The sequence below is a fragment of the Plasmodium vinckei genome (assembly GCF_900681995.1).
Source record: "Plasmodium vinckei vinckei genome assembly, chromosome: PVVCY_11".
Classification (NCBI taxonomy): domain Eukaryota; phylum Apicomplexa; class Aconoidasida; order Haemosporida; family Plasmodiidae; genus Plasmodium; species Plasmodium vinckei.
Window position 1 is genome coordinate 94,153 of NC_051303.1, and position 18,574 is coordinate 112,726.

The window sequence follows — 18,574 nt, forward strand, 5'->3', positions numbered from 1 at the left end:
TTTTAATCATTATATCATAAGAGATAAAGTAATATATAAGGAGAATAATTGAAGATATTAACTTATATAATAAAATTAAGATATTATAAATAAGCATGATACATATACAAAATGATCAAAAAATATATATAAATATAAACAAAAATAATATCACATTTTTATTACTATTTTATTTTCACAAGTATAACTTAAAATTAGTTTGTTCCTGTTTTTTATGTATTCAGTTTTTCATTATTTCTAAGATAGACATTGCTATGAAATTATAATATTTATTTATATATTTTTACATTTTTGTTTTCACCTTATCAAATAATATAACTATATATATTTTTTTTAAATATTTTTATCATCATATATATTTACATTTATGAATATTCATTTATATTTTGAGCGAGCTTATGGCACAAAATTTTCCTTGTTTGCCCGTATATATTAGTTTTGTATATATTTTTTATTTTATTTCGTTTTCGTATTAAAACACCAATTTGAAAATATCAAGTATTTCGAGTTACACATTTACTGTTCTGCAATTCCAGTAACATTGTTCCTTTTTTTAATGTTTAAATATGCACATTACACATATGTATATATAATATATACAATGGAATTCAATTTTTGACATATTATCAAAGCAAATTGATTATAAATATGAACAAATAATTGGCTTATTTATATTTTCTTTAAAAAATAAAAACACTTAATTTTACAGCCAACTTTGTATGCCCCTTTAATTTATTTTTTATTTTATTTTTTATATTTCTTTTAATCATTTCATTATTTGACGTATTTATGATAAGTCCATATTGATTTCCTTGTATTTCCTCTTTTATCGTAATCCTATCCTCCCCATATTAATATCATTTTTATTTTTTATTCTTATTCCACTCACCTTGTTTTTATTAATTTTTTGTTAATTTTTCGTTTGTTTTGCATTAACTGATCTTTCATTCATCTTCTTTTCCTTTTCGTCTTCTTTTCTTTTTGTATTTTTTTAATAAGAAAAATGCCACACGTTTATTTGCCACAAATTTTATGGCATAGCAAAGATAATAAAAGAAGCGACCGAATTTATTCAGTAGACATACAACCATACCCAAATTATTATAGTGTAAAAAAACTACATAAAAAATATGAACGATTTAAAACGTTTCTAAAAGATAAAGAAAATAAATATGAAATAAATCATTTTGATCAAAATATCGAAGATAACGAGCATAACACAATATCTCCTTCCGATGATAATAAAAATGGGTCATTAAAAATAGATAAGTCCATAAATTCTGTAAATAAAAATAACAGTAATCATACCATAAATAATATTTATCAAAATAGTAATGTAAACAAAAACAATCATTTATCAAACGACATTTCAAATGGAGATAATGATAATGAAAATTGTTCTCAAAGTAAATATTCGTTTAATAATGGTACCCCCAAAATTTTCATAGATAAGGATACACACACAAAAAGAAAAAAAGCTATCAAGCTTAATATAGCTACTTGTGGGGCCGATGAATTTGTGCACATATGGAGGGTATATATCAATGATAATTTAACAGTTAGATGCTTAAGTAGATTTATAGGACATAATGGTGAAATTAATTGTGTTCGTTTCAATAAAAATGGTAGGTATTTAGCTAGTGGTGGTGAAGATAAATTTTTATATATATGGGAAAAAAGCAAAAAGCCAAAAAGTATACCATTGGGATATGATGCAAGTTTTCTTGATTATAAAGAATGGTGGAATATTGTTGGATCCTTTAGATGTAGTGGGGTTATAAATAGCATTACATGGTCTGATAATGATACACTATATATAGGTAATGAAGATAATAATATTAATATAATTGAATTTGTTAAAAATTCATCATGTAAAGTTAAAGTTTTAGAAGGACATACAGGAATTATTCAAGGCATATCATTAGACATCAACAGTGAAATTTTAGCATCTCTTAGTGCTGATCAAACTCTTAAAATATGGAAAAAAAAAGTTGATGGGAAATCCTGGAAACTTGAAAACTCCATAAAAAATATTAAAACCGATCAACTCGAAAAAAAATCCACATCATATATTTCCTATAATGAATATGAATATAATGAAAAGAATACTGAAAAAAATGATTATAATAATTCATATAAAAAAGAAGAAAAGCAAAGTCTTGAAAATTCAAATAATCATTCAAATACGACCCAAAATGATGATAAAGAAAGAAGAGATCAGTTTTTATTAGAAAAAAATAAAATAGAAGAATATGATGAAAATAAAAAAATGCTTTTTAAAAAAAAAGACGAACATGCAGAAGAGGATCACGAAGAAGAAGAGGAGGAAAAAAAACTAAAAAGATGTTTATTTTCAAGTGAAGAAATGTTACCATCATTTTTTCGGCGTATAGATTTTTCACCGAGTGGCGATTATCTAATAGCCCCTAGTGGAATTCAATTTGAACAAGTTGAAAAAAATAACAAAAATGATGATAATACAAAAACAAATTATCAAATAAAAGCTTATAGCTGCTTTTATATATATCATAAAAATTTATTTATTAAATATAATATTCCTTTTTTTACTGTTTTCTCTCAAACTAGCCATTTTCTAGTAGCAAAATTTAATTATAATACATATAAATTAAGAACACAAGAAAATATATTTAAAAAATGCTATAAACATTTATTGGAAAATTGTTTAGAAACAGAAAATGAATCAAATCAACCTAGTAAGAAAAGAAGATCATTTGAAGAATCTTCACTTTTTGTTGAATTAAAAAATCACAATCACCTATTGAAATTAAATTATGAAAAAACACTATTATTTAATGATAAGGAGGTGCAAAATAATGAATGCGACAATATAAGTAGCACTATTTCAGATATCAATGACCAGTCTGATTACACTAATGAATCAGTGAAAGATTACCCATCTGATTATCCTTTATCTAATAATGCAGATAACTCAGGAGAACCCAAAACAATGAAAAGTGAGTTTGAAGATGCAGAAATGGAAGAAGATGAAGAAGAAAAGGATGTGGAAAATGACAATACCAAAGATGAAGCAAAAGAAGAAGAAACAAAAAAAACAGAACAAAAAGATCAATCACCAAACAATGATCATAATAAAAGTAATAATATCGATACCATAAATGAAGATAAACAAAATGATTTAGATACATTATGCGAAAATAAAGATAAAAAAGAAGAAAGATATATATATGCATTGGGAACATTTGATGGAAGTGTATATTTTTATGATAGTGAAATTTTAGATATGCCATTTAGTATAGTAAAAAATATTCATTTATGTCCAATTACAGATATATCATGGAATAATTTAGGAAATATATGCGCATGTTCAAGTTCAGATGGATATGTTAGTTTTTATTATTTTGATAAAAAAGAATTAGGAAATGTTAAATCATATAAAAATTACTATTTTGGTAAAAAATGTAATGATTTAGCATTTGATGAAAATTATTTTGAAAACATATATTACGATGAAGTCAATTTTTTAAATAAAGATGAGTTAAATGATTACACATCTAGTGAAGATGAATCTGATGGAGAAATTTCACAATCTAATAAAGATGAACCAAAAGTTCGACGAATTAATTTAATTGTTGGAAATGCTGCAAATTATATTTTAGCACAAAATGGAAAAAAATAAGTTTCCCATGTTTTTTTTAGAACATTTTTTAGCCTATTAATGTAAATCGTATTTCGTTCACTTAGTCTATATTGCTTTATTTTCCCTTTTTTTTTACCACAATTTTAAATACCCTTTGTACTCGAAACTATTTTTTTTATACCATTTTTTTATATCATTTTTTTGTATATCATTATATATTAATACCTTTTTTACACTGTTATTTTGCACATGCATAATTATATATGCACATATACGCACGTGCGCATGTTAGCATTAAGTGTGTATAAAATTAACACGTTATTTAACAAATAATTTAAACAGTTTAATATAGTTTATTTTTTTTTTCGTTTTTTTATTATATATTGTAATTTTATTAAAAAAATGGATTCCAGGATTAATAAACAAAACATCAAAAAAATGAGATACCTTTTTTTTCCCTTCGATTGTATGAGCTTTAACAAAATTATTAACAACATGAATATTAAAATTGTTGTGAATTAGTATTTCTATTAATATATTCTCATTTGTATTATTTTCAAATACAATTTCAAATTTATATATTTTATTTATTAAATAAAATGAATTTTCTGATTCAAGTAAATATATTCGAAGATTATCTGCTATCATACTTTTTTTTAAAAAATGCATATTATTTATTCCTTTTCCACCATCATTTGAAAAATATATTATTTCTATATTAGTTATATTTTCATCGTTTTCTTTATTTAAAATATTTAATTTGCTTTTTTCATCATTTACACAAAATATCATAGAATATTCATCATTTTTTTTGAAATAATGTAACCCATTATGAGTTTTAAACCCTCCTTCATTTTTTATTGTCTCATAACATATATCTTTTAATTTTATATCATTTACCATTATGTTATTGTCTTCTATATTTTTCAATCGCAATTCGATATATAATCTATCCATTTTCTGGAATATAACACTTTTTAAACAAAAAGGATCTATACTTATAAAATTAAACTCCTTCCTTATCTTTTGGGGCTCATTTTCTACAAAATAATCTACTGTGCATTGTATTCTAAGAGTTAAAAAAAAAAATATATTTATATGGTAAAAAAAGATATAAAACAATAACACCATTCTTTCCATATTCATTAAGAAGAAATACTTTTCATATTCAAAAATGTGTTTGTAACGTATTATACGCAATTCTCTACACATACAAATAAATAAATACAGTAATGTAGACGATTATGTATTCCTATTTTTATATTTATTCTATTCAGCCTTACGTAAATATATCCAAAAAATTAACGACAAAAGTTGTTGTAAAATTAAAAAACCCAGTAGGAGGAATATTTATGTCTTCGCTTTTTTTATGAATATTAAACATATTTTCTTTTGTCACAACTTCTACATTTATTTCACTTATTTGAATATCACTTTTAAAATTATTTGATATATTAATTTGAGATGTAAAATTTTGCCCATAATATATTTTCCTAGAATTTGTTGGAAGACCGAAGCTAAATTCGTTAGATAAACTAATATCATCATTATTGACATTTTTTCCAAAATCTGTATTTTCAATTTCTTTTATCTTAAATAAATTCCATATATTATGATTAAGAACCGGAGGAGATAGCCGAAATAATTCGACTTGTATACCATCCTTAGTTTCGCTCATTTTTTTATTACTATCATATTTATCTCACACAAAAAATATACATTTATGTGTATATAAATATCTACTTATCAATAAAATTTTATATAATTTTTCTTTAATTTCTAATTTTTCCTTTTTATATATCATTATTTATTCTTATTCTTTCCAATCTTCTGTTTTATAGGTTTAAATTTTTCTTTCAAAACTATTTTTCTCTATATTTATTTCTTAAATATATTTTTTTTTACCCTTTTAATTTCCCCTATTTATTCCATTATATTATTCTTTTTATTATTTTACAAAAAGATTATTTTCATATATTTTAAATAATAATAAACATATTTTATTCTATATATACACCTCTTTATTTATGTTACAAACAAAATATATTCTCATGTTTTGCAATTTTTTTTTCCACTAAAAATAAAAAAAAAAATTTCCTCCTATCATTATTATTTTTACATACGGGGGAGTAGAAATATATACATAATATCCTCATATATGCTTCACTAAAATTTTACCAAATTAAAAAAATAGTAATATAGAACAATAAATAAAATTATATTTATTTTGAAAGTTATAAAAAAATTAATTAACTAATTAAACCTATTAAATGAGTTTTTAAATTAAATCAAAAAATTCATTAAATATATTAAATAGCCATTTCTTAGTAACAGTACTAATAAGTTGCTATATTTATTTTTAGAGGAAAAATACACATTTTTATTATCTAATAATTTATTTTTTATAACCTTATAAAGATGAAATGAAAATTATATAACTATATACATGAAAGGAAAAGATGTTCAACTTTAGAAATTTACTTCTTTTTAATAGAGACCAGACGAAAGATACAAGTATGAAATCAAAAAAGATTTTTCTTATCATATATTTATTTATCTATATACATATATACCTATAGAAATGCCTTTCCAATCATTATGTTAATATGTATGTTGATATTTGTATTAACTCTCCTTTAAAATCATCCCTACATACTTTTTTTTATTGCAGGAGGAATAAAACATTTTTTAAATAGCTATGAAGGAATATATTTTTCTTTATCGAAAAAGTTTATAAATGTGTTTGTTGATAAAATCCATTATATAGATCCCGTAAATTTAACATCAATTACAATAAACACCGATTTTATAGTCATCGATTATTGCTTCAATGAAACTCACAAAAACCTCTTAGTATTAGGGTAAGAAAATTATATACATTCATATTTCCACTATTTTATACACCCTCACCCACGTTTCATCATTATATTATACTCATTTACATTCACGTTTCTAAATATATGCTTATAAAAATGTTTTGAAAAAATTTAATATTTTTTTTTCCATTTTTCAGAAAAGCAAAAAATGTGCTCCTATGTAGTATTTACAACATAAGGGACGAACGTTATATTCTCGTAAAAAAAGTTCAAATAAGTAAAAATATTCAAAATGCCACGAAAACTCTAATATCAAAATGTTTAAGCTACATAATTACGTTAGAAAAAAAAAAAGTTTCATTTTATCTTTTCAACAATGATTATTATATTGTTGGAACAGAATTTATTGAGGTTGAGGAGGATTTATTTGAAAATATGTACTTGTGTAAAGATAATATATTTGTAATAATAAAGAAAAATGCTATAGATATATATAAATTAAATATAAACAGTTCATCAATTAGTTATACTCATATTCAAGAGATTAATTTATCCATTACTATCAATGATAACGATCAAAATAATCAAGATGAAACCATTAATGATACAAAAAATTCTGAAGAACCATTAATATCAGCATATAATGAGCAAATAAATGTTTTATACATTTGTGATAATTCTATAAACACATTATACATCATAGATTTAACTAATAGAAGTCTAGAATTTGTTTTATTAGAAAATAAGGTTGTTAATTTATTTACAGTCAAATTTTATTTAATAATACTTAATGAAATAGATAAAAAATTATGCTTAAATATATATATCATATATGAAGATATTAAATTATTAGCTTATAATACAACAATTAACTATCTAATAACAAATGTTGCATTTTTTAATAACTTGATTTTTTTAATCATTGATCAGCAAGTAAATAATCCTGATGTAAAAGTTGATAAACTTTATTTCTATGAGCAATTAGTCATGAAATGGAATGGAAAAGATAGTGTGGAAAATATACAAAATATAAAAAGGGGAAGTAAAGACCATATTATTAATAAGTCCTATGAAGAGACTGAGCAAAATATACTACATGATGATATAGATATATTACAAATATACAATGACAATGTCAATAATAACAATAACGAGCACACAAACATAGACAGAAATCCTTTAAAAGGAATCGGAAATAACAATACTATTAAATATGAAAACGATAAAAATTATGATATATTTTTAGAGAAAAAAACCGATAAAATAAAACATGAAAATAATAATAATATAGAATCTAAACAGTTATCTTTTGTAGACCCATTTAAATTAAATAAATTCTCTACAACTTATCGAAATAAAATCAAATTAATATTAAAAGAAAAAAATATTAATGAAATTGTTAATATTTTTAAAAAAAAAAAACTATTTTTATGGCTCATAAAATATTCCAATTTAAATAAAAATTATCATCATTCTATTAATTTCCCATATATACACAAAATATATGCAGATTTTTTATTTGAAAAAGAACAATATGAAAGAGCTATGGATCATTATATAAACACAATTGAATTTTTAGAAACAGCTACAGTTATTCAAAAATATTTAAATTTAGATTTATATGAATATTTATCTATATATTTAGAAAAATTACACGATTTAAATATTTTCAATGATGAGCACACAATGATATTATTATCTTGTTACAAAAGACAATATAAAAAAAAAAAAATTATATCGTTTATAAAAAATAATAAAAATAAAATCAATCTAAATAAAGCATATAAATTCTTATTAAATATTGGATATTATAATGTTGTTCTAAATTTTTCCAAAAAAAATAAAGACCATCTAACATATACCTCCATATTAATTGATAAATATGAAAATTATCAAAAATGCTTAAAATATATATTCAAATTGGATATACAAAATATATGTATACTACTTTTTAAATACGGTTACAAATTTATTAAATATTTTCCGGATCTAACCATATCCTTGCTAAAAAAAATAATAAAAAAATATGATTTAAATTTAACAATATTTATCCCACTATTTCTGGATAATAATAATTTCCTTTTTAATTTTATTCTCAAATTTCTTGATAAAAATGAAAAAAACAATTTGTCAATCCAAAAATATGAAAAACATAATTCAAAACCTAACACAAACAAGGAATCGAAGCAACATCATGAAGGACACACAAAAGATAATTCAGAAAACGACGAGCGAAACCAAATAAATAATACCGACCGAATGCATAATAAAAAAATAGAATTTGATATATTTAATGATGAATATGATTATGTATTATTTATAACTGTTATGCAAATATTATTACAAAAATTTAAACAAAAAGAGAATAATTCAATATTAACATATAATATAGATAAGCTAATAAAAAATAATGATAAAAATATAACATATTTATCTGTTATATTATTATCAATATATAATTACAATAAAGGATTATTATATATATCTAATAAAATGAAGAAATATGATATTTCTTTTCTTTTTTACACTAATAAAATTATAAATAAATTTAAATCCGAATATAATCAACAATTAAAATTATTAAACCAAAATGAGCTCGATCAAAATCTTAATATATTTCAAGAACTAGAAACCAAGTTTAACAAGAATATATTTAATTCATGTTTACACCTTTTAAAATTAAATGACTGTGCATACTATAATTATATATTCTACTACCTATCTATTCTTAATGATGATCAATTACTTATTAAGTTTATAAAAATTATACAAAGAAAATATTCTCTTTCCATATTAAATTTTATTTCTATATTACAAAAATATAATAAAAATTATAATTGTATTAAAAAAATACTTCTTACATATATTAATGAAATGGATCAAGATATAAATGATAAATACACACAAATTTTAACAGACAAAAAAGAATTATATAAACTTAATAAAAAAAAATATTCATATAAATATAATTTCCGAATAATTGATAATACTTATTGCTATATTTGTAAAGATGTCTTATCATTACCAGTTGTTCATTTTATGTGTAATCATTCATATCATTATTATTGTTTAAATGAAACAGAAAGTTGTATATTATGCAGAAATAAAGATAATGAGAAAAAGCTGTTAAAAGATAAGGCAAAAAATGCTGTTACTAACTTTGATGAATTCTTTAAATTTTTACAAGGATCCAATGATAAATTTGCTTTTATTTCAAACTACTTATCTTATGATAGTATTTCAACCAAATAAAAAAATCATATATTTGTTTGAAAAATTCATATTTGTAAATCAAAAATTTATTATTATTCCAAAGCTACATGCTTATATATGCATATAAATCAGCTAAATGCAACTTTAGCAATTTTATAAGCTAGCTTTTTTTTTATCATTATTTATCATTTTTTTTACCTAATCAACCATCCTTATTTGTTATATATAATAACATCCGTTGTCTTGTGCATATATACTTATGTGATAGCTTAGCATTTTACTTTATATTTTTTGTATGCCTTTTCCATTATTTGCACATATTTTTTAATAAAATTTTTAAACATTACCCACCCAAAAATGGATAACTAAATTAAGTTTATAATTAAATATGTAGACCATATAAAATATAAATGGTGTATCCTACCATTTTAAAACGATAAAACATATGTATACATGCGTAGGTATACATATTTTATTACACACAGAAAAAAAAAACAAAAAAATTACATCATCTCTGACCATTTAGATTTTGCTTTATTCCGATCAGTTGGATTTTCCTTTTCATTAAACAAATCAACTGATAAAAAATCATGAGGATTGTATATATCTGATGGGTAATTGGATGAATATACGTCTATATCAAACATTTCCATAATTTTTTCTAAAATACATGGATTCTTATATTCATTTGAATTAATTATATTTTTATTAATAGTTAAATTTATATCATATAGCTTTGATAAGTCATCAATTTTTTTATTTAATATTTCTGAATATTTATTTTCAGGTAAATAAAATACTTCATCGAAATTATTTTCATCAACATTAACATTCATAATATTATTTTTTTCCAAAATGTTTCTATTACAATCATTTTCAATATTATCCCACATTTTTTTATTAATATTTTTTAACTTTTCTTCCCCTTCTATCATGTTATAATTATGTCCACTTCTCGAAGTATTATTATTTTTATCGTTTCCATCTTTATCATTTTCATTGTCATTGTACAAATTTATTTCCCCATTTTTAGCATCATTGTAATTAGGCTTCTTATTATCAACTTCCTTTATTTTGAATGCCGGTTTTTCATTTTCTACATTTTTATTACATAAGTTTTCTATTTCTTTTAAATCCTTTTCCTTTTTCAAGCTATTTGATTTATCTTCATCCGAATCTTCATCATTGGAAAGTTCATAATCTACTAAGTTCATTCTAAAAAAAAATATTTTTCATATTAATCACTTCAATTATATAATAATGAATACTTTCCCTTTTTTTTAAAACTTACAAAATTATCCATTAACCATCATATGAATAAAACATAAATTTTAAAAATATGAAAAAATTCAATTCATATAATATTGGATAAAATAAATAAAAAACTATATTCTTATTATTTAACACTATCTTCATAAAACTTCAAATTTACAACTTAAAAATATTCTGTAATTATAAAATTATATATATCCCATATTATACCTATAGATATAATATTATATATGAATACTCAACGTTATTTTTTTTTTTTTTTTTTTTTTTTAAAATGTGATGCATATTATTTTTATTTAATTAATTATTTTCTATATATTAATATTTAATAGGAACAAAAATATGAACTTTGTAAATTATATATTTTTTTCTTCTTTTCATGTACTAAATCATTTTTACATCAACATATAATATGTTTGTATAGCTGATATAATAATAACCCATTTCTTTTCTTTTCTTTTGCTATATAAAAAATACCCAAATATAAAATATGGATTTATATTGATTCTTCAGCAATCATAATTTGTAAAGTATAAAATCAAATTTCAAGAAACTTTAATACAATTTCATATGCTACCATATATCTTATATTCCCTTCACCACGTAAGTTACAAATAATGTTGGATGCACATACAGTTTGATTATTGCTAAATCATGCTTATGTTTTTCTATGCATTTATCAAAGCAATTAATTCAAAACATATAAAAGAAAAATGCTTTATATATGAGTTTTTTTTAATAATATAAAACTATATATATGCAGTAAACGTATTGATATAATTTTTTTCTGCTTTCATTTGAATTCTATTTAGAAATATAGAAAATTTAATAATGCTGATAAATGCTTATATTGGCATTAAAGGAAAACATAGAAATTTTGTCCCCAAAAATGTAAACTCCTTTGCTACAAGTAATTTTAAATATAAATAAATACCTACATATTATTATTATATCATTTCTTACATTTGTTTGGTAGTCTTATATATATATGAATTTTCTATTTTTCATCGTTTTCGATGATTTGGAATATTCAATTTTATAACATAAGACTACAATTGTTTCAAAATGAACTTATAAAGTCTTCATTATATATATATACATCCACATTCTTATATTCATCATAATTTTTTTTCCTATATAGATCATAACTTTAGAAGGAATCTCTTTTCAGATAAAGTTAACTACTCGAGGTATCTGAACTTTGAAGGGATTAAAATAAAAAATAAAAAATCGAATAATATTTATGAACATTTTTTTTGTAATCAACTTGGTAATAACATTTCAGAAAAATTTAATTACAAACCTTCTTATCCCCATGAAATAAAACGAAAAGAATTTGATAACCATAGCATATATTTAAATAATTATACAGACAAAGAAAATTATATACAAAATAAATATATCAATGATATAGATAAATATAATACTGCTATTAATCAAGTAGCAAATACTTTTTTCAACTCTAGTAACAGAAATGCTTTTATAAAAACAACAAACCGACTTTTTCAAACGATCATACAAAAGGCATTTCATACAGCTACCAATAAGACCGATGATAAAAAAAGTTCTAAAAACGATAAAAAAAACACAAAAAATGATAAAAAAAATAAAAAAAACGAAACAGTAAGTAAAAAAACAGAAGCATCAAATAAAAAAGTAGAAACATTAAATAAAAAAATGGAAGCACCAAATAAAAAATCTATAAAAAATGCAAAAAATGCCACTATTCTAGAAATCCAAGAAAACCAATCTCTTGATAAAAAAAAAAATATAGAAGAAAATATATCAATAACAAAAGAAAAATTATCTAACACCATTGAAAATGATACTAATATTAAACATGAAATGAATGAAACAAATAAAAAATCTATTACTGATCATAAAAATAAAATAAAAAATATTATAAATAATTTATTTGAAAAACATCTTTTATTAATGAACTCATTAATTGCAGGCATATTATATTTTGTTGCTGATATTGCATGCCAATTTATGGAAATGAGTAAACAACCTAACGAATATGATATATTTAGAACCTTGAGAATGTCAACTATTGGATTTACCCTTGAGGGACCAGTAATGACATTGTGGTATGGAAAAATTTTAGCTAACTTTATTAAATCCAAACCAAATATATTCTTATACAAATCTTTTATACCAACATTATTTGATAATTTTGTTTTTGGTCCCATCCATTTAACAATATTTTTTTTTTATAATGGAATATTAAAAAAACAACCTCATCCAGAAATTGTAGAAAAAATTCTAAATACAGGAATGAATGTTTTTTTCGTTTCATTCGTAACATGGACACCGTTAACTTTAGTTAACTTTTTTTTTGTCCCAAGAATTTATCAAGCTACAGTTGTATTTTTTGCTGATTTTTTTTGGGTTATTTTTCTCTCATGGTCTGCAAATAATAAGTAATATCACACACGAGAGGAAGTATATATATAGCCAAATATGAAAGTAACATACAAACACAAGAGGAAGATATAGCCAAACATGAAAATAACATATCACATAAACAGTGTGTACAAAAAAATATATGTTTGATTGATATAAAGGAATACAAAATAAATTATACACCACCATAATAGAAAAATATTAAGTTAAATTAAAACCAAACTATTTCATGGACTTTCATATACAACTTAATTCGCTCAGGATTTACTAAAATAATTAAACTTATTAGAAAATACTCTATATTTATTTGCAATAATTTTTTTTATTATTTCATTTTTTCTTTATTTTTTTTTAATTTTGTACAATATATAAACATACACATATAACGTCATACTATAATTACCCATCTACAATTAATCATGTTATTTTTTATTTCTTATATGTTTTAAATTATAGCATTTTTTTACTTTATTCTTATCTTTGAAATAATCTTATTCTTTTTTATTCCATTTATATCATTACTTTTTTCAAATTTTTTATAATCTTCATAATCTTCACTATTTTATGTTTATTTTTTGAAACACCAATTATTTATTTAAAACTATTTATGTTATTTTGTAACTTCTTAAAGCATACAATTTTTTTAATTAATGTAATCACCTTTATAATATTTAAGAATATTCAAATCGTTGTAATAACATCCATATCCCAAAAAACTAAAGATATTCCATTATTTTTGATTTTTAAATTTATTTTTTTATTTTTCTGTTATCTTCTTGTCTATATATCTTTTCACTTATTTTTTGAGGGTATCCAAAGTTGTTGAATAATTCATATTGCCCCTATATATGCTATTATTTTGGTTTGTATTTTTCTGGTTCATTTCTTCTCGTCGTTTTTTTAGCAAATATATTCTGTCCTCTTCAAATATATCATATTTTTTATCCTTCACAAATGTATCATATTTACTTTCACTTGATGAGTTACAACATGTTTCTATATCGTCCAATTTTAAATTCAATTTTTTTTTTTTTTTTTTATTTGAAACATTAAGAGAAACCAAATTATCAAAATTATTTTTTTTATTATCATTTTCATAATATAATAAAGCTTTTGGATATTTTTCTTTCATTTTTTTTATTCCATTTTTCATCGATTTGTTATTATTGTCACTATGTATACTGCTCAACCTGTTATACTTATCATTGGCATAACTCTCAATATTATGCACATTGCAATTTTTATTTTTATTTTTTCGTTTCCTTCTCCTTTTGTATTTAACATGCTTTTTTATTATTAAAACTTCTTCAACATCCGAATTGTCCAATTTTTTTAATTTTATTTTTTCTTCATTTCCTAATATATTATATAACTCATCGATATATATAATAGAACTATTCCTATTAGCTGTTTTATTTCCATTTAAATCTAAAATGTTTCTATTATTTCTTCTAAACTGTTCATAATTTTTTATTTTTTTATCATATAAATCAATGTAGACCTTCTGAGGGCTCAAACTATTATTATTTTTGTCATCGAAATAAAAACAATTGTTAATATCTTTTGACATACTTCGATTTCTCATAATTCGAACTTTTTTTTTACAACTATTTCCCATCTTACTAAAAATATATAATTATTTAAAAAATTGTCAAATTAAAATATGAAAATGCTACAAAACTAGTGTAGAACCAAAGAATGCGTAAAATATATTTTTTTTTTAATTTCCTAACTCCCTATACATAATGAAACAAAAAAAACATATATATATAATTCAAATTTTAATGAATCACAAATATTTTGTATATATGGACATATATAACTTTATGAATAGTGCAAATTTTACACGCATTAAATAAAATTGTGTAACATTAAATAATGGAAAAATGATATTTATCGAAACTTGGTGTATGTAAAATATCATATATCCCTTTTTACAAAACAATAATAAAACCTTTTCCGATACATGTAAACAAAAAAATAAACAAATATATGTATCTATGCACGTATTACAATTGTCGCAATATACCACGTCAAAAATGCCTAAAGTAAAAAATAATAATATAAAGTTGTAGCTCGACAAGTTGTGTGCTCTTAATAATTATAAATACATTTCATATTTTACACCACTATTTTATTAAACTTTAAAAAAAATCTGCATTTCAAAAATGCAACTATTATTTTAAAATATTACTATACACATAATATAATTAACCATTATTCAAAAAAAAGACAATGTACAATTTGCACTTTTTTTAAATTAATTTATTCTCTATTTTTATTGATTGAAAAAAATAAAGTAGCACTATTACCTTATCCTATTAAAAAATATGCATTATCTACATAAATATTCATACATGAATCATGTCTATACTTGCCATTTTCCATGCATTGTAAGTATAATCATATAACGTTTCGATTTTATATCTGATTTTGCTTTTAATTTTATTATAATTCCTACTGTACAATGTACTTAAAGAGGCATACTAAAAAATATTTTCAAAAAAAATTTATTATATTCAACCCCAATATTTTATTTACTTTATAATTCAACCCATAATACAGAACCAGTAGCTAAAAGTATAGACATCATGTGTATCAACTTTTATATGCCTAATTAAAATGAATTATATTTACTTTAAATCCCATTTATTTATTTGTATTGTTTTAATATAAAAATAGTTTCAAATAACATCATATATGCATATTAACAAAATTATAAAAGTTTTGTGAATGAAATGTATAAAATAATCAAGTACACATATAGGGGTAAAAAAAATTCAAAATTAAACTCATCAATATGGAAAATTAGTAGTATATTAATTATTACATCCCCTTATAAACATATTATTTGTAAATTTATAATAACACCAAAATATACATTATTAAAATATAGTCACAATGCACATATAATACTTAGTAAAGAACAAAGAATATTTCTATTATTCATTATGCGAGCAGTAGCAAGTGTACATTCAATAAAATTCAAATTATGTATAATGTATATAAAAAAAATATATCGTAAAATACGTGCTTATACATGCTATTGTGCATACTAGTAGAAACACATTTTTTCGATTTACATTCGGAAAAACATTAATAAAAAAACCAATCAATATATTAATAAAATATTACACAATTACTTATAAAACATACAACAATCTTACATTATGTATACACATACTATGGAGATTAAAAAGAAAATGAAAGTATTCATTCCATAGAAAATGGCATTAGAACAATAGATACCATCTCCATTAAATTTGTTATTACATTCACACATTATTTTATCTTCTAATACTAAACAGGTTGCATTTTCATCACATCCACCATTGTTCTTTTCACAAGAAGCAGATGAATCAACTTCACATTTAAATTCTTCGGTTTCTTCATTATTAACAAATCCTGGAATACATCTGCAGGTTTCTACACCTTCAATAACATAACAATTTGAGTTTACTGGGCACATTTCAGTTTGACATACTCTATTTTTTGCAATAAAATATTCTTGTATTTTTTTCATATGAGCAGATTCATGTGAATATTGTTTTGGATATATCATTCTGGCTTCTTTATTTAATTCTATTTTAAAATATTTACCATTTGCTAAATTAAGTAAAGTTAATAAATCATTTTTAATTTTACAATTTATGTTTAATCCTGAAACAACTGATTCGTATATGGAATTAAGAGATTCAGATATAATTAATTTATTTAAATCATTTACTGAATTCATTATTTTATCTCCCATTTCTGTAGGTCCATTCACAATTGCATAGTTAATAATTTCAAGTTCAGAAGTATATTTATTTAATTTAAATGCATCATTTTTTACAAATTCATCATTCATTTTAGTGTAAACAGCTGCGATATAATTTGATAAAACTTCTCCTACAGTTGTGTGATCTTTAGCTGCTTTATCTTCAATCTTTTCATAACTCTTGCTTAATTCAGGATCTTCTTTATTAGAGCATCTTTTAAATACATTTTTAACATCATGTAAATCTTCTAAAGACTCTCTTGATATTTTGTTTTTATATAATAATACACTTTTCATAGCTTTAAGATCATATTCTCCAATTATTTTATTTTTATCTGTTTCACCAGGAAAATCATCAATACCTAATATATAATATTTGTCTAGCATATTCATACTGTCATTTCCTAATAGTTCTTGTACGTCATCATATAAATTAAGAATTTCGGTTTCCTTATCTTTTGGATTGCCACTAGCTTTAGCCCTTCTTATTCTTTCTTTCCTATTCAATCTTTTATTATTATTATTGACATTCTTTATATCCTCATTTCCATTTTCATTACAGTTGGCAATAGAAAAGTTGCATAATAATGATACCAACAAGAAAAATATTATTTGTGAACTCTTATTCATTTTTGATGTGCTATTTATAAATTATTACTTGTTTTAAATATAAACAAAATTTTTTTTAAAGCATATAATATATATTTTTTATTTTATTAATAAATAATATATTTATAAATATACAAAATAAAAATTATTTTGTTATTCTATTATTTCGGAAGTGGTTAAATTAATTTTTTTTAAACAAAAATACAAAATTTAAATAAAAAAATTTTTTATTTATATTTACTATTTTTATGAATTATAAAAAAAATTTGGAAATTAATATAAGAAAATATACCGGTGGTGATAGAGAGTATATATTATTTAAATAATTTTTTTTGGAGCGACCCCAAATATGTACAATTAATTTACAATAATGTACAATATTATAATAAAAAATTCATAAGCAATATTAAAAATAAGTATATAATATATACCATTTCTTTACTTTATACACTATCTATTATGTAGAGAGAAAGGCAACAAACAACAAACATAGTATAGAGAAAAAATACCTGTATATATCATAATTTTGTAGAGCACCTATTTATTGGCTTATGATTTAATTTCCTTTAAATCCCATTATTTTTGAGTGTTTAATAAAGTTATATAACCCCGATAGATAATGCATAGAAAAAACTATTTATCATGTTTTCATAAGTAGTAATATATAGGAAAAGTTGCTAAATATTACCAATAAATTAATATTATATATCCACCCATTTTTAAATAAAAAAATACTCTCCACAATTTTTCATTTTATTACAATAATAATAATCCTATGTTTGGCTAAATACCTTATCTTCCTTTTTAAATAAGTTTACATCACTAATTATATGGCTATAAAATGAGCTAGCCAAATTCATGAATAATTAAATAAATAAA

At 21.7% G+C, this 18,574-nt stretch overlaps 7 protein-coding genes across 7 annotated transcripts; 3 read left to right on the forward strand and 4 right to left on the reverse strand.

Annotated features, from left to right (window-relative positions):
• Nucleotides 1-1,003: 1,003 nt before the first annotated feature.
• Nucleotides 1,004-3,658, forward strand: PVVCY_1100250 (chromosome assembly factor 1, putative; the record flags this gene model as incomplete). Its single annotated transcript, XM_008626349.2, has 1 exon — nt 1,004-3,658. The coding sequence occupies one exon, from the start codon at nt 1,004-1,006 to the stop codon at nt 3,656-3,658; it is 2,655 nt and encodes an 884-aa protein (XP_008624571.2).
• Nucleotides 3,659-3,937: 279 nt separating this feature from the next.
• Nucleotides 3,938-5,297, reverse strand: PVVCY_1100260 (conserved protein, unknown function; the record flags this gene model as incomplete). The annotated part of the gene is made up of 2 exons (XM_008626348.2): nt 3,938-4,688; nt 4,903-5,297. 2 exons carry the CDS (start codon nt 5,295-5,297, stop codon nt 3,938-3,940), a joined length of 1,146 nt encoding a protein of 381 aa, XP_008624570.2.
• A 781-nt stretch (nt 5,298-6,078) lies between these two features.
• PVVCY_1100270 (vacuolar protein sorting-associated protein 11, putative) lies at nt 6,079-9,687 on the forward strand (the record flags this gene model as incomplete). Its single annotated transcript, XM_008626347.2, has 3 exons — nt 6,079-6,133; nt 6,291-6,480; nt 6,633-9,687. The coding sequence occupies 3 exons, from the start codon at nt 6,079-6,081 to the stop codon at nt 9,685-9,687; spliced, it is 3,300 nt and encodes a 1,099-aa protein (XP_008624569.2).
• A 464-nt stretch (nt 9,688-10,151) lies between these two features.
• On the reverse strand, nt 10,152-10,862 carry PVVCY_1100280 (HCNGP-like protein, putative; the record flags this gene model as incomplete). Its single annotated transcript, XM_008626346.2, has 1 exon — nt 10,152-10,862. One exon carries the CDS (start codon nt 10,860-10,862, stop codon nt 10,152-10,154), a length of 711 nt encoding a protein of 236 aa, XP_008624568.2.
• An 889-nt stretch (nt 10,863-11,751) lies between these two features.
• PVVCY_1100290 (protein Mpv17, putative) lies at nt 11,752-13,347 on the forward strand (the record flags this gene model as incomplete). The annotated part of the gene is made up of 2 exons (XM_008626345.2): nt 11,752-11,830; nt 12,062-13,347. 2 exons carry the CDS (start codon nt 11,752-11,754, stop codon nt 13,345-13,347), a joined length of 1,365 nt encoding a protein of 454 aa, XP_008624567.2.
• Nucleotides 13,348-14,122: 775 nt separating this feature from the next.
• PVVCY_1100300 (conserved Plasmodium protein, unknown function) lies at nt 14,123-14,944 on the reverse strand (the record flags this gene model as incomplete). Its single annotated transcript, XM_008626344.2, has 1 exon — nt 14,123-14,944. One exon carries the CDS (start codon nt 14,942-14,944, stop codon nt 14,123-14,125), a length of 822 nt encoding a protein of 273 aa, XP_008624566.2.
• A 1,545-nt stretch (nt 14,945-16,489) lies between these two features.
• Nucleotides 16,490-17,716, reverse strand: PVVCY_1100310 (merozoite surface protein 8, putative; the record flags this gene model as incomplete). The annotated part of the gene is made up of 1 exon (XM_008626343.2): nt 16,490-17,716. One exon carries the CDS (start codon nt 17,714-17,716, stop codon nt 16,490-16,492), a length of 1,227 nt encoding a protein of 408 aa, XP_008624565.2.
• Between the last annotated feature and the right edge of the window lie 858 nt (nt 17,717-18,574).